Genomic DNA, 16,336 nt, shown 5'->3' on the forward strand with positions numbered 1-16,336 from the left:
CTTCCTAATTAGAGCCTCCTCTTCTCCGGACTCTGTTTTGCAGTTGCATCCATGCTACATTTTTCCTCCCCTAGCCATTAATGTAACTGTTCTCCAAATCAAATGTAAAATTAATTTTCCTTGCTGTTTTGAAAGTTCTGGGCAACTTAATCTGCTAAGCTTGTAACCCCTCACAGAACTGTGGGAGTTCGTCTTCTTGGAAATATCACAACAAGCACATCCCGGCAGCTGCAACTGCCCAAGGCACACAATATCGTCGTGTGTGCTCTGCCTAAACCCTTGGAAGACAGGGAAGGGGCAAGCTAGAACCCATCCTGCCTGCCCCTCAAAGCACATAGCCCCCTGCTGCTTTTCTGATCCTTCCACACAGACACTTGGGCCATCTAGGTATTGAGACGTTTGGGAGCTGGGGAAAGGAAGAAAAGAACAAGAACTTCTGTTGCTTTGTACAAGGGCAGGGGATGAAGAGTCTCCGCTCCTGTCAAAAGCACTTCTTTTCCCAGCTTTTTATTATCCTGTTCATCCAAGTCTGAAGTGTTTTAGGGAGGGTTTGGTGCCATGGTGTTGAAATAGTGGAGTCACCCCATCGGAGAAGTCTGTTCCACCTGAAGGAAACCACAGCAGGGCCCTGTAGGTGAGCTCCGTGGCTTAGCCGGCAGGCTAGTGCCCCAGGAGTCTTTGCTCCTATAGTTGGTGCCTGGAAACCCACTTCTGGCCTCTCTGGATACTTCTCTGTGCAAATTGAAAGGCAGTCACCATACCTGTGCCTTTCCTGACTTTAAATATGGACGCAGTAAAGTAATCTCCATGCCATTAGATGCCTGACTTTTGAAAATTGTAGTGAAACATGATGAGCATGAACCTTCTAGCCAGTTTTCGTTGTGTCTGTATGTGCATTGTGTCTGTATGTGCGTAGACATCCAGGTTTGCACTGTGCCTGCATGCGAATGAGTACACCTTTGCATACGAAGGCCGGAAGTCTACCTTTGTTGTTCCTTGGAGACTGTCCACATATTTATGTATTTATTGATGTATTGTGAAATCAGGGTTCTTCACTTGTCTAAGTCTCTCTGGTTGGCTAGATTGATTAGCTAGAAAACCCCAGGGATCTGTTGTCTCCTCCTCCCAAACCCTTGGGTTACAAGCACTAGCGAAAATGTCCGGCATATTTTTAAAAGACCTTTGATATAACATTCAATCTTTATGACATTTATGGATGTAAACAATGTGCGTGGATCATTTTTACCCTAACTCTTGTCTTCTATCACCTATGGAATCCATTCTCTACCTTTCAATGTCTTGTCATTGTTTTCTTAATAACTCGCCTAGTCCAATTTGTGCACCATATACAGGGATGGGTTGAAGTCTTTACTGGAGAACACTCAACTTGCCAGGCACTGTACTGCTAAAGAGGACTGACTTTCCATCCTCTGTGGGCCATGAATATTCAGTAGCTGCTCAGCTAGTGATGGAGACATGGGAACCCCTTCTTACCCCATGTTGGAACGTGCACTAGCTTGACCTTGCTCAGGCATTCTGCAGGCAAGCGTATTTGTTAGAACTCATGCATACATTGATTGTGTCCTGTCCGGAAGACACTGTTTTGCTGTGGTTGTCCCTGACTCTGGCTCTTGTAATGCCTCCACACAGTCTTCTGTGGTGTCCTCTGAACCTTGAGTAAAGAGTAGGATACAGAGGCTGAGCCTTCACAGCCAGTTTTCTCTGGACATTGACCACTTATGAGTTTCTATATTAATCTTTGCACAGAGAAGTTTCTCTGAGGAGCTCTGAGCTACACTACTCTACAGGCACAGGGCTGTACAGTTAGCAGGCAGCTTGATACCGGGTATTGTTTCAGTAAAACAGTAGCCATAGATTCACCTGTGGGGCCTTCGAACTTCCCAGCCATGGGTTCTTAGACTTATGGTGCTAGGCATGGCTTTCCTTCTCTAAAGCTGGCCTCCAATCCAACACGATGAATCCAATAATAAATCAGGTATAAATTCAATAATGAGACAATCAGTTGCTAACCCTAACATTCACGCGACTACCGCAACCAGCAGCACATCTTTCCCATAGCTTTGGTGTGGGATTCTTATCCCCTAGCAGCCTGCAGTTCACCTTATGGTACTGTGAAAGCTCAGCCAGCAGGGAGGAAGCTTCCTGGCCAGCGGCATCTTGATTGCACCGTGTGCTATGATCAAAGTCTTCAGCCATAGGTTTACCATCAAGTTCTGATGACTGCCCATCGTTTTGATTCGGTTTCCAAAGATAGAAATCAGTTTCTCACAACCGCGTAACAAGCACCCGATTGATCTGAGCCATCCCTGAGTGGCTTTGTTGGCATCTTACGTGGGCCCTTCAGTGGCATCGTGTGTGAACAGCAGAGTATGTTCCTCAACACCCCATCTCCAGACCCCGCCTTGACAGCCCAAAGTTCCAGAAGCATGTGGAATTTCTTAGAGCAGCACAGCCACATTGTGAACGCTGCCTGTCTTTTGTCCTCTTTTTATGGGGATAGAAAATAGGGTGCGGAGATGTGAGAGGATCCTCATACGGATCGCCAGAAAGTGGCTGCCATTAACAACAGGATTCTTCGGTTCTGAAACTTCCAGCGAATATATCTTATACCAAGCCTCACTGCTTCCAACTCAATTCAACCAACTCTTTTCATGCCTACCATGTATTGAAGATAGACTCGCAGTATTGATCAGTCAGGCCTGAAGGAATTGAAATAATAGCCAAAGGCCTTTAAAAGGAAGTAGACTGTGGCTTAACACGACAGAAGAAATAATAAGACATCAGCTAAACACTGAGGAGAACAATTTGGCCATTTTAATCTTTAAGAACCCTCATGGTGTGACCAGACTTTGCAAACTCGACATTGTCTTGTGCAGAAAGGTGAATATGGGGGAATGGTGACTGCCGTCCTCTTCTGTCTTAACATGGGGCATATTTCTGGGCATCTCCTGGCCAGACTTCACAGATGTGACCTCTGGTGACACGTGTTCAAAGAAACAGGAAACAGTGATTTCTTTGGCTTGATTTCTCTTGGTCTATGTTGGTTCTCTGGCAAACAGTGAGACCTACAAATCCACTGGCTCTCATCCCCAGGCGATGTCTCAGGCTCGGCGTGTTAAATGCACATTCCGTGAAGTTTATGGGGTTAACACTGCTGACACTGACTGATGGTCTTTGCTAATTTGAGTGTGAACCCAGTGCCCCTTCAAGGTGTGTATTCAAGACGACGGAGTACAGAGAAAATGGCGGGGCACAGGACTCTTGCCTTTTCCTGGTGGTTTTGCTGGGACACATTCCATACCTATAAATGAGAATTGGGATGATTAGACAGCTCATGCCAGTGTTGGGGGGTGGGGGAGCAATGTTTTCTTCTCTACTGTCCTACATAAACATTTCATGCTCTATCTTGTCCCCAAATCACACAAATGTAGGGATGATTTCTTTCACCCCCTCACCACTTACTCCTACTAACAATTATCCTACATTGACCAGGCTCATGGAGACTCCTGTCTATCTTGTATGAAAGTTTAAATTTTACTTTATAGCTAAAAAAATTTTTTTAAAAAACGTAGGCCTATATAGGCAAAAGAAATTGTTTATGTGCCAAGGTGGGATTGTAATTTTGCATGTGCAGCTTTTCAAAATGGCATCTCTAGGTATGTCTCCGCAACCATTTAGCCAGACGAAAAGCAAGAACGATAGATTTCTCAAACAAGAGTTTAATCATTGTCCCTGACTAAGCCCTCCCCCAAGAGGTGAAACTTTCAGAGCACAAAAACAGTTGGTCATTAATGACCCAAGCCCTTTCTGTGACACGAATCCCTTTTTGTTTGCTAGGGTTCCGTGGTTGCGTGAAGGAAGTTGCTTTTACACGGGGTGCTGTCGTTAACTTGGCATCTGTGTCCAGCCGTGCTGTCAGAGTCAATCAGGATGGATGCCTATCAAGTGACAGTACTGTTAACTGTGGGGGAAACGACTCCATCCTGGTTTATCGGGGAAGCCGGCAGAGTGTTTACGAGAGCGGTCTCCAGCCCTTTACAGGTAACGTGGCAGTCTCTAAATTAAATGCTATAGGTCTGCCATCTGCTTTCTTTTCCCTTGCTGAAAGCCCACTGCAAGCCTGTAGGAAGCTGGCTTTAAACTTTCTACTTCTTATTTCCCTTTAAGAATACCTGTATCGGGTCACAGCCTCACACAAAGGAGGTTCGGTATCCAGCGATTGGAGTCGGGGACATACGTTGGGCTCAGGTAAAGTCTGCTGATTTGCAACCATAACTGTAGACATATGAATATGTCTGTGCACATAAAATCTATGGAAGAAAAATCTATGCCCTGAAACAGCACCAGGTTGGTTTGAAAATGGCTGTGGAAAAATTCAGACCTCTGCATTTGAGTTTGTAAGAGTTAACTGTGTCTTGCTAGGGCTTTTTCTTTCTTCTTTAGACTCAGAGAAAGGGAACCTTAAGATACTTACAGAATTAAGAGGCTACCATGTTATTTCAGAGTGAGAAACATCTACTAATCGTCAATATCACAAGAGGTAGAAGACAGACATGAGGGTACCATTAGTCAGGATGGTTAAGTTCTTGAGTGTCACAGAGAGTGCACTCTAGAATCAGGGACATCTGTCATATCCTAGGAGACATCTGTCATGGTGGTGAGCAATGGCCTTGGAGAGTGACTCTCAAAGGCAAAAAGGTTCAAATAAGTTTGTTTTCCAATCAGACGAAAAGCAGTGAGTCATGTTAGACCAGACTTCAGACTTCCGAGCAGCAGGTGGGTGTTTTGTACTTGTGACTGTGTCAGCACAATCATCCTTAGGGTGGCAGGGCTGGGAGCTATGGATCACAAAGTGTTTGATGAATCAGGAGTTTTCCACCAATCCAGTGAAATGGCTGTCGGAAGTCTAGCACATAAGTGGTGGTTGTTGTCTCTGAGGACAGTTTCTCCAACCACAAAATATTGTCCCAAAGGATGCTTTTCACCATGCTATTCTTTCATATTCCTCAATTATTGGTTACTAGCCCTTCATTTAAAGGGTGTAAAAATATTGAGATAGATCACTGTATTAGTCAGGGTTTCTACTCCTGCATAAACATCATGACCAAGAAGCAAGTTGGGGAAGAAAGGGTTTATTCAACTTACTTTTCCACATCGTCGTTTATCACCAAAGGAAGTCAGGACAGGAACTCACAGAGGGCAGGAACTTGGAAACAGGAGCTGATGCAGAGGCCATGGAGGGATGATACTTACTGGCTTGCTTCCTCTGACTTGCTCAGCTTGCTCTCTTATAGAACCCAGGACCACAGCCCAGGGATGGAACCACCCATAATGGGGCCTTCCCACCTCTCATGGAGGTTCAAGAGTCGCTGCCTATGGGTTTTCTAGAGAGGATGATGGGAGAATCTCCTAAGATAACTAAAATAATTACCTACATATAGACAAGACATTGAGAAGAACATTCTCTCTAGACCCTCCTCAACCTCAGAGTGGGTAGAAGACTCAGAATAAAATAGCCATTGGTAACTGGCATGTTTCTACCTCTGTTTTACCATCCGCCACGTTCTTAGCAGATATGCTACAATTGTCTGCTTTTAGGCAGGTTAGTAAGTGTCTAGAAAATCCATGGTTAGCTAACTTCCTATCATGACTTCACTATGGAGTTCTGAAGGTACAGCCATTATCTGACCACATGTCCTGTATCAGAAATTCACATTTGCAATCTGACCACAACACCAGGCAGCTCCCGAGGGCTGGAGAATAACTGCACTATTTAATTATTTTTTGAGTCCATTTTGCTCTGTCCCTTATGAGAAGACCCTCTGGTAGACAGTACTGTGTTTGCCTTGTACCACATTCACAACGAATAAAATCAGCTTCTCTCTCTCCTTACCTCTTTCCTGGCAACTTGGTTGTGTAGCTGTTCTCTGTAGATGCCTGTAGTGTTTTAAGCACAGAGAGAGCTGCTCTCTGTACCTGCTCTCACCCTCAATGTTCACTTTGCTTTCCTTAAAGCCGTCCTGTTGTATTGGTCTGAACAATAAAGTCTAGGAGGAGGCCGTTTGATGTGGGGAACCCGACTGTTTCCCATTGTCCATCGACAGAACTCAGAAACCCAGGAGCAGTTAGAGCCACTCTGTCGTCCATCTTGCTGTCACACAGTTCCATGGGCTCTTTCTTTGTGTCCCCAGCACAGTCAGCTGTGATGAAGTTGTTAGTGATCAGAGCTGTGTAAATATCTAATAAGTAATTAAAGGTTATGGATTTTTTTTAAATCGGGACTCAGCTTGCGAGATCTTCTATAGTTCCTATAAGCGTTGTTTTGTTCTAAGATGCTCTGAAGGGAATGTCTCTAAAACTGATTTTGAAGTCTATCCAGGGCACCTACTCCCTTAACCTCCCAAATGAAATTAAAACTGTGTCCTATATATCATACCTGCTAGAGCTTTGCTTTTTGAAAACCGTTTTAAGAAAGATTGAATTTGGAAAGTGAGACTAGCCATTCCAGTACCACACACAGTCACATGTGTGGTTTTCCTGGTTTGGGCTACCTGAAAGGCATAAAAGTGTCAGCTCAGTGTGTGTAGTAACAGCCTAATTACCTTGCTCTAAAGAGGCACATCATTATACTGCTTCACCCTGTTACCTACCGACCACGCACCTCCTTCCTGATGAGTGTTGCTTAAACACGTCGGATACAGTCAATGTTTTGGGGGAAACCTGGTCTCAACTAAAAAGGATGTTCTGTCGATAGAGTTTTGATGGTTTTGAAATATAGCTTAAACTGAATGGCTCAAGATGTGCAGTCATATTAAATCAATGCTGAAAAGTTACAACTCTAATAAATTGTATTTATGCTAATGGTCGAGTCTGATTTACGGCTGCCATTAAAAGTGAAGAATAGGAACAGCCATCCCCTCAGACTGGCGCTCGCTCTCCCTCTCTCTTTTATTCATTCCCAGCTCCACACAGTGTGCCAACTCCCTCAAGAGCCCAGAGCATAAATGGATACAGTGTTGAGGTGGCCTGGAATGAACCCGCTATGGTTAAGGGTGTCCTGGAGAAGTACATTCTGAAAGCCTACAGTGAAGACAGCACCCAGCCCCACATGCCCTCAGCCAGCACTGAGTTTAACAACACCGACATCCGCACAGGTAAAGGAGACTCCTTAGAGTCCTGCAGTATTCTTTGTTTGGTTTTCATGCTTGGCTCTCCTGAATACATTGGATATGTGTGCTTGGCCCAGTGGAAAACAACAGCATGAGGTAGACCGTGATGGCACACACCTGTAAGCACAGAGTTGGGAAGCTAAGGTAGAAGAATGGTGAATGCAAGGCCAGCACAGTTTCGTTGTAAGTACGGGACCATCCTAGGCTGCATAGCTGTACCCTATTCCAAAAGAAGGAAACGTGCATGTACATACACACACACACACACACACACACACACACACACACACACACACACACACACACACACACAGACACAGACACACACACACCCCACCAACCAAAATAAGGAAATCAATGTGATGGAAACCTGTGTCTATCTGCCTAGGATAAAAAGGGGAATTCTGCAAAGCACAGATTCCAGTGACTATACATGCATTCAGAGGTTCATCTTCTCTCCTTCTAAGGACTGGGTTGCAGGATTCATAGCCTCTGAATATTGCATAGATATCTTTTTAAAGATCATGTACATATCTATAGATACAAGTGGAAGCCATACATATATATATATATATATGCACATATGTGTATATGACCACTTTGCATATTTTACCATGTAAAACTGTACTCTTTGGGACTAGCTCAAGTTCACAGAACCATTATTTATTGTAAAATTGCTGGTTAAACCTAATTATCTCAAGGTGGAGGGGGGTTATAGCCCCAGCCATTTGACTGGCAAATCGGGGAATCAATTTTTCACAGTGCAGCTGGCCATGAAGAATGATTAGAAGGGAATACACCCACACCTCCCTGACACATCTCACACCAGAATCCATGTGTGTAGGAATAAGAATTTCAGCTTTAGAAAATGCCGCAGCAGATTCAACTAGAAAGCCAAGTAGAAGCCTTTGTTCCCCAAGAGGAAAAGCTCTCCTCCACAGCAAAATATTCACTGGAGTCATCATGTAGACGTGGTCACTTTTCTCTTTCCAGCACATTTATTGTATAAACCCAAGCCTTCATTTCTATCTTTAGAAGTTTTAATGTGTCACCTGGATGTGTACACATTGCAGAATTGTATTTATTTGTTATCACACCTATTTGCTGTGGATGCATTTGTATGAGCACACATGGTGCATATGTCAACATCATGAACACGTTGAGAGGCTCATTCTCTCATTCTGCCATGTGGGCCCCAGGGACTGAGCTCAGGTCATCAGGCTTGGTGGCAAGTACTTTACCCACTGGGCCAGTTCATCAGCCCACAGCCAACTTTCATATAAAAAAAAAACCTTCCTTCTTCTCTCTAATACTCCCTGATGGAAACTCAACCTAAGTCCCCGCTGACCTTTTTCCATGTTGCACAATTGGCAAAATAGAAGTCTATAGTGATAGTCCCCAAGCAGCACCAGTCCCACCCCATTTCCATAATCTATTCTTATAATCCATTTTTCCCAAATCACTCAAGTGTGAACGCCCCCCAAGGTCCCTCTCATTGTTGCATTCGTAGTTGAGACACATTAGAGCCCACAGTGGAAGTGGAGTCCACCTCGAACGCTCTCATTAACTCTCTTTATTTTAATTGGATATTTTATGTATTTACATTTCAGATGTTATCCCCTTTCCCAGTTCCTCCATCTCCCATCCCCCTCCCCCTGATTCTATGAAGATGCTCCCCACCCACCCACTCCCACCTTAACACCTTGGCATTCCCCTACACTGGGGAAACGAGCCCTCACAGGACCAAGGGCTTCTCATTCCACCGATGCCAGACAATGCCATCCTCTGCTACATATGGGGCTGGAGCCATGGGTCCCTCCATGTATATTCATTGGTTTAGTCCCTGGGAGTTTCTGGGAGGGTCTGGTTGGTTGATATTGTTTTTCCTGTGTCTGTCCTTCCCTTGAGCATCATTGTTGCCTTCTAATCTTCCCCGTCCCTCCACATATCTACATGTGGCAATCATTTTCTAAAAGTGTTAAACTCAGCCATGTCTTCCACATATCTACATGTGACAATCATTTTCTAAAAGTGTTAAACTCAGCCATGTCTTCCTACCTACCGATCTAGTCAAACTGCTGAATGTCTTCCGTAGGCTTTCCATGGTTCTTTTGGTACTGCAGGCATGAGTCTGTCCTGCAGGACTAGCCAGGTGTCTGTGAGGGTCTTCCCAGAGAGCTTTGACAGAGGAAGGAAGATCACTCTGAGTGTGGGTGACACTGTTTCAGTGGCTTGGTGTGCAGAAGGAATGAGGACCGGATGCGTACCAGCATCCACTCTGCCCACTTTCTCACGGAGAGCATAGTGTATCCGCTTATCCCACGCTCCCACCACCATGCCTTCCCTGCTCCGATGCACTGTGTCTGCTCAAACCATGAGACAGAAGGAACCCTGTTTCACAGTTGCTTTTATCAGCTCTCCTCACAGCAGTGAGAAACGTAATTAATAAAGGGACTTTAAACCACCTTCTGGATCCTTCTTCCACGTTCTTCTTAACCTGTGAAATGGAAAAGTAATATATACCCAAAAGAATATTAATATTACATGGTCCATTCTGGCCCTGGTACTTCTTAACTGCTGCAAGTTGAAGACATCAGTTCAACTCTACATGCTCCAGACTCCGTTTATGCTAAGGAGAATGAAATACAGCTACTTACCCCATAAGATAACCAGAGAAAATAACACCACATCTGTGTAGAACATAGAAAATGATGCGTGGCACGTGAAGCATTAAGAACGGGAGCTGTCAGGGTCTATACACTATGAACATAGTGTGTAATATCTGGTAACATTTTCTAACAAATAAGTAGTGGTCGCAGGAGCTTATCACTTCCAAAAATTTGTACAAATTTCTCCAAAGGTTATACAAATTATATTTCTACCAGCAAGCAAAACACAAGAATTTATATTTCATTTCATCTTAGCCACCACTATATTTTATAAAAACCTTTGCAAATTTGAGAATCAAAAGTTTGAAGGTATTGTTTTAATTTAAATTTATTTGCTCGTTAGAGACACCGTTTGGATATTTAGTCACTAGACTTCTTTTGAGATGTGGCCTAAATTGGTTCCTTGTTAATTTTTCTAGTGCCTGAGTCACACTTTTCTCTCTAGTTATAAAGCATATTTATAGTTATAAATATCACTCTTCCAAATTTTGCTATTTTTCTTTTAGTCTGTACTTCACACAAAAATTTTAAAAGATATTTTGTATAATTAATATACTATTTCATTTTTTCTATGAGTTTAAAAATGAAGAATGCATATTTTGTATTCAGGGTAAATTAGTATTTGTTCATGTTAGATAAGTCAACCATCGATGCCTTACTTGTTATAACCAATCTACGTTTAGTGCAGGATCAAGTCAGATACTGAGCTTGGAGAAGCATTTTCAAGATTCTGGACGATGATGCCATAGAGTGGTGGTTCTCAACCATTGGGTCATGACCCCTTGGGGAGTCACATATCAGATACCTGCCTATCACATATTTACATTATGATTCATAACAGTAGCAAAATTGCACTTAAGAAATAGCAAAGAATAACTTCATGGTTGGGGGTCACCATAACATGAAAAAACTATATTAAAGGGTTGCAGAACTAGGAAGGTTGGGAACCATAGCCCTAGAGAAAGAACAGGCTAGATTGAGAACCAGGGCAGTGAATTAGTCTGTGTTACCATCAGAGTGGGAAATACAAGGCTGAAGTACAGGGAGGGAGAGTCACAGACTGGTTACTAACTTTCTGTATGCAATCTGTTGATGAAGTAGCAGGAGAATTCTCATTGATTGACCTTTCCAGTTTTCCTCAAAATACTGTTTCTATTGGCATTTTTCTCTTTGTTCTTATGACTTCATATCCATTGTGTATGTTTTCACCTTTAAACTTGTAGTGGATTTTGGAGTTTTGTGGTTGGACTAAGTTGTATATTCATCTGCACTAGAAGCAGAATTTTGTCCATTCACATTTATTTTTATAGTTGAGCGGTTGACTTTGTTTCTGCCTTCAAGGTACGGATGTTATGGTTTTCTCATTGCATGGATATTTATATATGGTATGGTGTGTGTGTGTGTGTGTGTGTGTGTGTGTGTGTGTGTACAGGCACACACATGCCACATTCTATCTAATGCTGGTCATTGCCTTTTGAGACCAAGTCACTTAGTTCTTTGCAGATGAATAAACGGTGCTAACAGGTTGTGGTGGTTTGAATGAGAATGGTCCTCATAGGCTCTTCTGTTTGAATAGTTGGTCCCCAGTTGGTGAACTCTTTGGGAAGAATTGGAAGGCGTGGTCTTATTGGAGGAGGTATGCCACTGAGGGGTGAGTTTTGAGGTTTCAAAAGCCCATTTCATTCCCAATCAGCATTCTTCCCACCCCAGCCCACTCACTCTGACTCAGGCTTGTGGATCACTCAACTACTGCTCCAACACCATACCTATCTGCCAGCTGCCATGTTCCCTGCTGTGATGGTCACAGATTTTAATCCTCTGGAACAGGATCCAGGGGAGTCAGTCAGGTTTACACTTGCATTGGGAGCGCTTCACTGACTGAGCCATTTCTCTAGCCCCTTCTGTCTCCTAGTTTCTGTTTCTTAGTATAGACTGGATTCATTGACTTGATCCCAAAAGGTGTGTGGGCTGCTTCGAGCTCTGATAGGCAGGCAAGGCCACATGCAGATGGAATTATAAGCAGTAAAGACAACTTCAAGTCTGCCAGAGAGCTCTGCTAATACAGAAACAGAGTAACAGAGGATGGGGCGGCATGTACACCGAGTGCCATCACAGTAACCTTGGTAACTATCTAAGGCAAAGAATTCCAGAGTGAAGAAAATAAGGACTAGAAAGCAAAGTGCTGTGAGGGAGAGCAGCACAGATTCCAGGGCTGGGGGTGGGGCGGGGATGGGGCTGGGGGTGGGCCGAGGTGGGGTAAAGTTGAGCAGACTTGGCAGAAGGGTGGCTATCACTTTGTGAAGCAGCTCCTGTCATGCAGTAAGCCTTCGTGTCACTTGAGAAAATAACTTTTCCTTGGCATAACTAAAAGTGACTTTGGTGGAGATGTTAATATTTTCATTAATTTAGCTTTTTAGAGTCACATCTATTTGGATAAAATAATGCTGATACTGGGTAAATACGGGCTGATTAGATTTATTGCCCAATACAGGATTCTTTACCAATTAAGTTGAAAAAAAATTTTTTTTTCAGAAAATGAGTCTGTTTCTTTTCATTAATTATTTCTCTGTTTTATAATGAGCTCTTTTCCTCCACAGACTTAGGTCTTTTGTCTGTGAAAAATTCAGCCTTATGTATCAGATCATTGCTAATTGTAGGAAAGAGCAAGTTCTCAGTTTAACTCTCTCTTCTCAGGTCGCCCCTCTCCTCTCATTTCAGTTCAGAACTTGTATCAAGTCAGTCTGTGCTCAGAGCCCTCTTTGGCCAATGATTTACCCAATGCCCCAGCCAAGTTTAAAGCGATGTCCCTGAACCAAAGTTTTCCATCTCAGTGGGGTATGAAACCCTCATTTATGTAATTACTGCAAAGGTAAAAAGGAACTCCTCGTGTATTTTGCTTAGAATTACAAAGAAAGAAACGTTGAACCATAGTTTCAGATCTCTGAATTAAAGATTTTTGAATTCTGGGTTATTGTCTTATAATTGTTTTGTGGTTTTTGTTTAGTTTCGGTTTTGTTTCATGTCTTTGAGCTTTGGATTCTGTTCATTGACTGACTTTTAGTTCTTTGGTTTCCTTCTTTAAAGTTCCACATCCTCACCTTCTTACTTTACTAGCTCTTACTTCCTCTTATGTCTCTACACTTTTGACTGCTATCTAAGTGTCTGCTTACCACTTAATTTGTCCCTTGGCTCATAGATACCAAATTCATTAGTTGCACACAAGTAGCGCTTTTGAGATAATACAGACATTTTGGCTTGGATGTGAAATGAACTCTCCTCCCCCGCCCCTCCCCCCAGCCTCACCCCACCTCCCACCCCAAAGGCTCATTTGTTTGAACTCTTGCTGCCCAGATGGTGGTGCTGGTTTGGGAGGTCGAGGCTTTCTGGCATAAGGAACCTATATGACAGAGGTAGCCACTGAAGGCGGACTTTTGAGAGTTACAGCCTAATCCCTTTCTGTCCCCTTCTGTGCTCTGTGTGGAGCCTTGTGATCTGTCCCTTTCCTTGGTGACAGAAGCCAGTCTAATGCCATGTTTCCCTCACTGGGACAGACCTGGTTTCTCCATCTGCCGAGTGCATAGCCCAGAAACTCACCTTCTACAATTCAGTAGCCCCACCCCTGGGAAAACTAACTGTTTTACTGGTCATCGAGTTGGTGTCCATGAAGACTCTCACGGGTGGATGGCCCATCTGCTGAGGGAAACTTGCGTTACCCTCTTAGCTCACCAGCTCAGCTCCTAAGAGCCAGAGCCATTGCTCTTTGCCTCTTGTCTTTCAGATATTTGTAAGTATGTGCCCCTGTTATTGGCTTCTCCTAAGGTATGGCTTTAAAACACCCTACCACCCCGCGCCTAATTGCAGAGCATCTGGTTTAATGGCTTTGGGATTGAGCCTGTGTATTAGAGTTTTAGACTGAATAATTCTCTTGTCCATCTAGCATGGTGAAATGGGGTTAAGGGGAGAAGTTTGATGTCATTACTGAATTTCAATTTCATCCAGAAATCCTTGGGATAACTTTTCCCTCCCAGTTGAAACTTGAAGATTTAGAATGGAAAGAAATACATGAAGATGTTTTTTTCCTATAATGTATAAGTGTAGACAACAAAATATTATTCAAAGCTAACAATTAGCAAGACAATTAAGCCCAGTGGGTGTTGGACTCTGTGGCCAGACTCACCCGAAGGCAGAGGCTAGAAGAGCACGAGTGATTAGACGAGAATATCAACAGAACAGCAGAACAGCAGAAGTCGATGGTCAAATATTCGCCTGGTGGATTTTGACCACTAGAGTCAGGTGAGGACAATCCCACCAGCAGTGGAGTCCAAGGGTTAATAGACCCACTTAGAAGTAAATGGGCCCCTTTGGGCCACAGGGGCTAGACTCCATACCCTCCCAAGGCCACAGTTCAGAGATCATCTCCTCCACCTGAGCCTCCGGGTAGGAAGTCCTGCTGCAGTCGCTCCTTATTTCTGTAGACTCGGTACAAAGGGCTCCAATTAGCTCTCTGTAGCTTCTGTGGATTTTCCCTTTTGGCCCTGTTAACACGCCAAAGATGCGGCCAGAGTCCAGCCCTTTCCCCTCTGAGGCTGCGCAGAGAGAGGCGCAGAACCTGATGTGAAAGCACACCAAGAGTAAGTGGCTCCAACGATGTGCACATATATGGTTATTTTTTTCCTTGAGCTGTTTGAGCACATGAACTTAATTATCAGTGTAATTAGCAGAGCACCTGGCATCCTGTTAAGGCTGTAATTGCTCAACAAGAATCCCTTCCTCAATAGCCTCCTCGCATCGCATTGCTCTAAAGTCTAAGGGCTACGTTCCTTTCCCTTTCCACCAAGCAATTATTATTCTGCCGGGATTATTCTTTACTGTTATTTACTATTCAACAACAACAGTAATCATTTTTCTTTAGATACTAACATCCAAATCTACATCTTTGTAGGAACATAAGAGATTTCAATTTATCATACGACTGGTAATGGCTTTTCTCACTAAAACTAGTTCCGGCCTCTGTGGTTGAATTTACTTCTGTGTGGGGAAGGGGTTGGGTTGGAGCAGGGCAGTGGCTTATCTGAAAATCTATAAATTTCTATTCTGTCCTGAGTAGTTTCAAGTAACAGTGTTTCAGCTCCATCGTATCAGGGGATTCCCAAATGGCTTCTGAAATGCAGCCCCTCTCGCAGGATCCCGGGCTAGGACTTTACATTCTACACTTTGCTTATTTTCCAGGTTTGTACTTTGGCATGGGACTCATGGAACACCCAGGGTAAACTCCAGCGTGGAGACACTCTCCTTTGTGAGGCCTTTAACACTGGCTAGGCTGGAATTACTCACACCTTTCCATCCTCCATGGTCCAGCTGGATTAGCTCTGCGTGAGGAAAATCCCAGGGCACACAGGGAAAGGAAGAGGGGTGGGGTAGAGGGCTGCCAAGAGCACACAGTACAAGGAGAGTTCCCTAGGGATTATGCTGGGATACAGATCCCTACTCACTCAGGCTAGAAATGGGATGCCTGGCTTTGATTTCTCTTTTATTTTTAATTTAAAATTAAATTTAGGAATCTACACCCTTTATTTCTATTTTTAATTTGTTTTTTAGGATTTTATATAAGCATACCGTACTTACATCATTTCTGATTATTGCAACTCCCTCTGGTCTTCGATTCCTCTGGCATCCCTCTCATGTCTTCTCAAACTCATGCCCCTTATTTTTTAAATATTCATGTATATTTATATATAATATTTATAAATTTAATCTGCTGAGCTTACTTAAGTGTTGCTCAAATGTATTTGTGTTTAAGGATGAGTGCTTGGGATTGGATAACCTCTCAGGGGCCGTGTCCACAGAGATTGCTCCTCTCTTGGCAACTGTTAATGTCCATAGCTCTTCCTCTTGTCAGATTTTCCCATCTATATTGGGATGTCAACTGGTGTTGCCATGGTTCAGGTCTTGCCTATGCCAGACTCTTGAGATTCCATGGGTTCATCTTCCCTGTTGCCTGTGGAAGACACTATCCCTCAGCAGATGTCCTGTTATCTGGCTCTTAGAGCCTCTTCCCCTCCTATTTCTACACGGTTCCCTGAACCTTAGGAGGTTTGTGTTGTAGATGTGTCAGTTGGCACGAGGTACAACTCTGAATGTCTGATCAGCACACTCCCCACCCTGAGATGCCAAGTAGAACTCATGTTGCTAACTATATGGAAAAGGAAAAGTAAGTCTAAAGTTCATGATGCCCATTTGCTTCAGAGCAAAACCAAGCAGGTGCAGTGACTGGCTGGCCCGGTAACGTCTTACCCACATGTGCTGAAAGCACAGATGTTTGACTGTGTATTTTTAGTTTGGAGAAAGCCCATAAAGTAAAGCCATAGACAAAGGATGGAGGCCACTCCTGAAACTGTCCCTTCCTGTTAACCAGAAAAAGTTGGTGAGCTCTTTTAGCATTTTCCATCTACTGATAAAAAGGGAAAACTTACTAGT

The 16,336-nt window shown here is 43.5% G+C and overlaps 1 protein-coding gene across 1 annotated transcript in view; it reads left to right on the forward strand.

The window, feature by feature from the left end:
• The window catches only part of Ush2a (usherin), a 670,292-nt gene that overhangs the window by 262,501 nt on the left and 391,455 nt on the right, over positions 1–16,336 (forward strand). Inside the window, exons 27-29 of the mRNA XM_032915475.1 lie at positions 3,859–4,062; positions 4,189–4,269; positions 6,984–7,175. Coding sequence (XP_032771366.1) covers positions 3,859–4,062; positions 4,189–4,269; positions 6,984–7,175 — 477 coding nt within the window. The remainder of the gene's footprint in view (positions 1–3,858; positions 4,063–4,188; positions 4,270–6,983; positions 7,176–16,336) is intronic.

This window comes from Rattus rattus, chromosome 10 (assembly GCF_011064425.1).
Source record: "Rattus rattus isolate New Zealand chromosome 10, Rrattus_CSIRO_v1, whole genome shotgun sequence".
In the NCBI taxonomy this organism is placed as follows: Eukaryota; Metazoa; Chordata; class Mammalia; order Rodentia; family Muridae; genus Rattus; species Rattus rattus.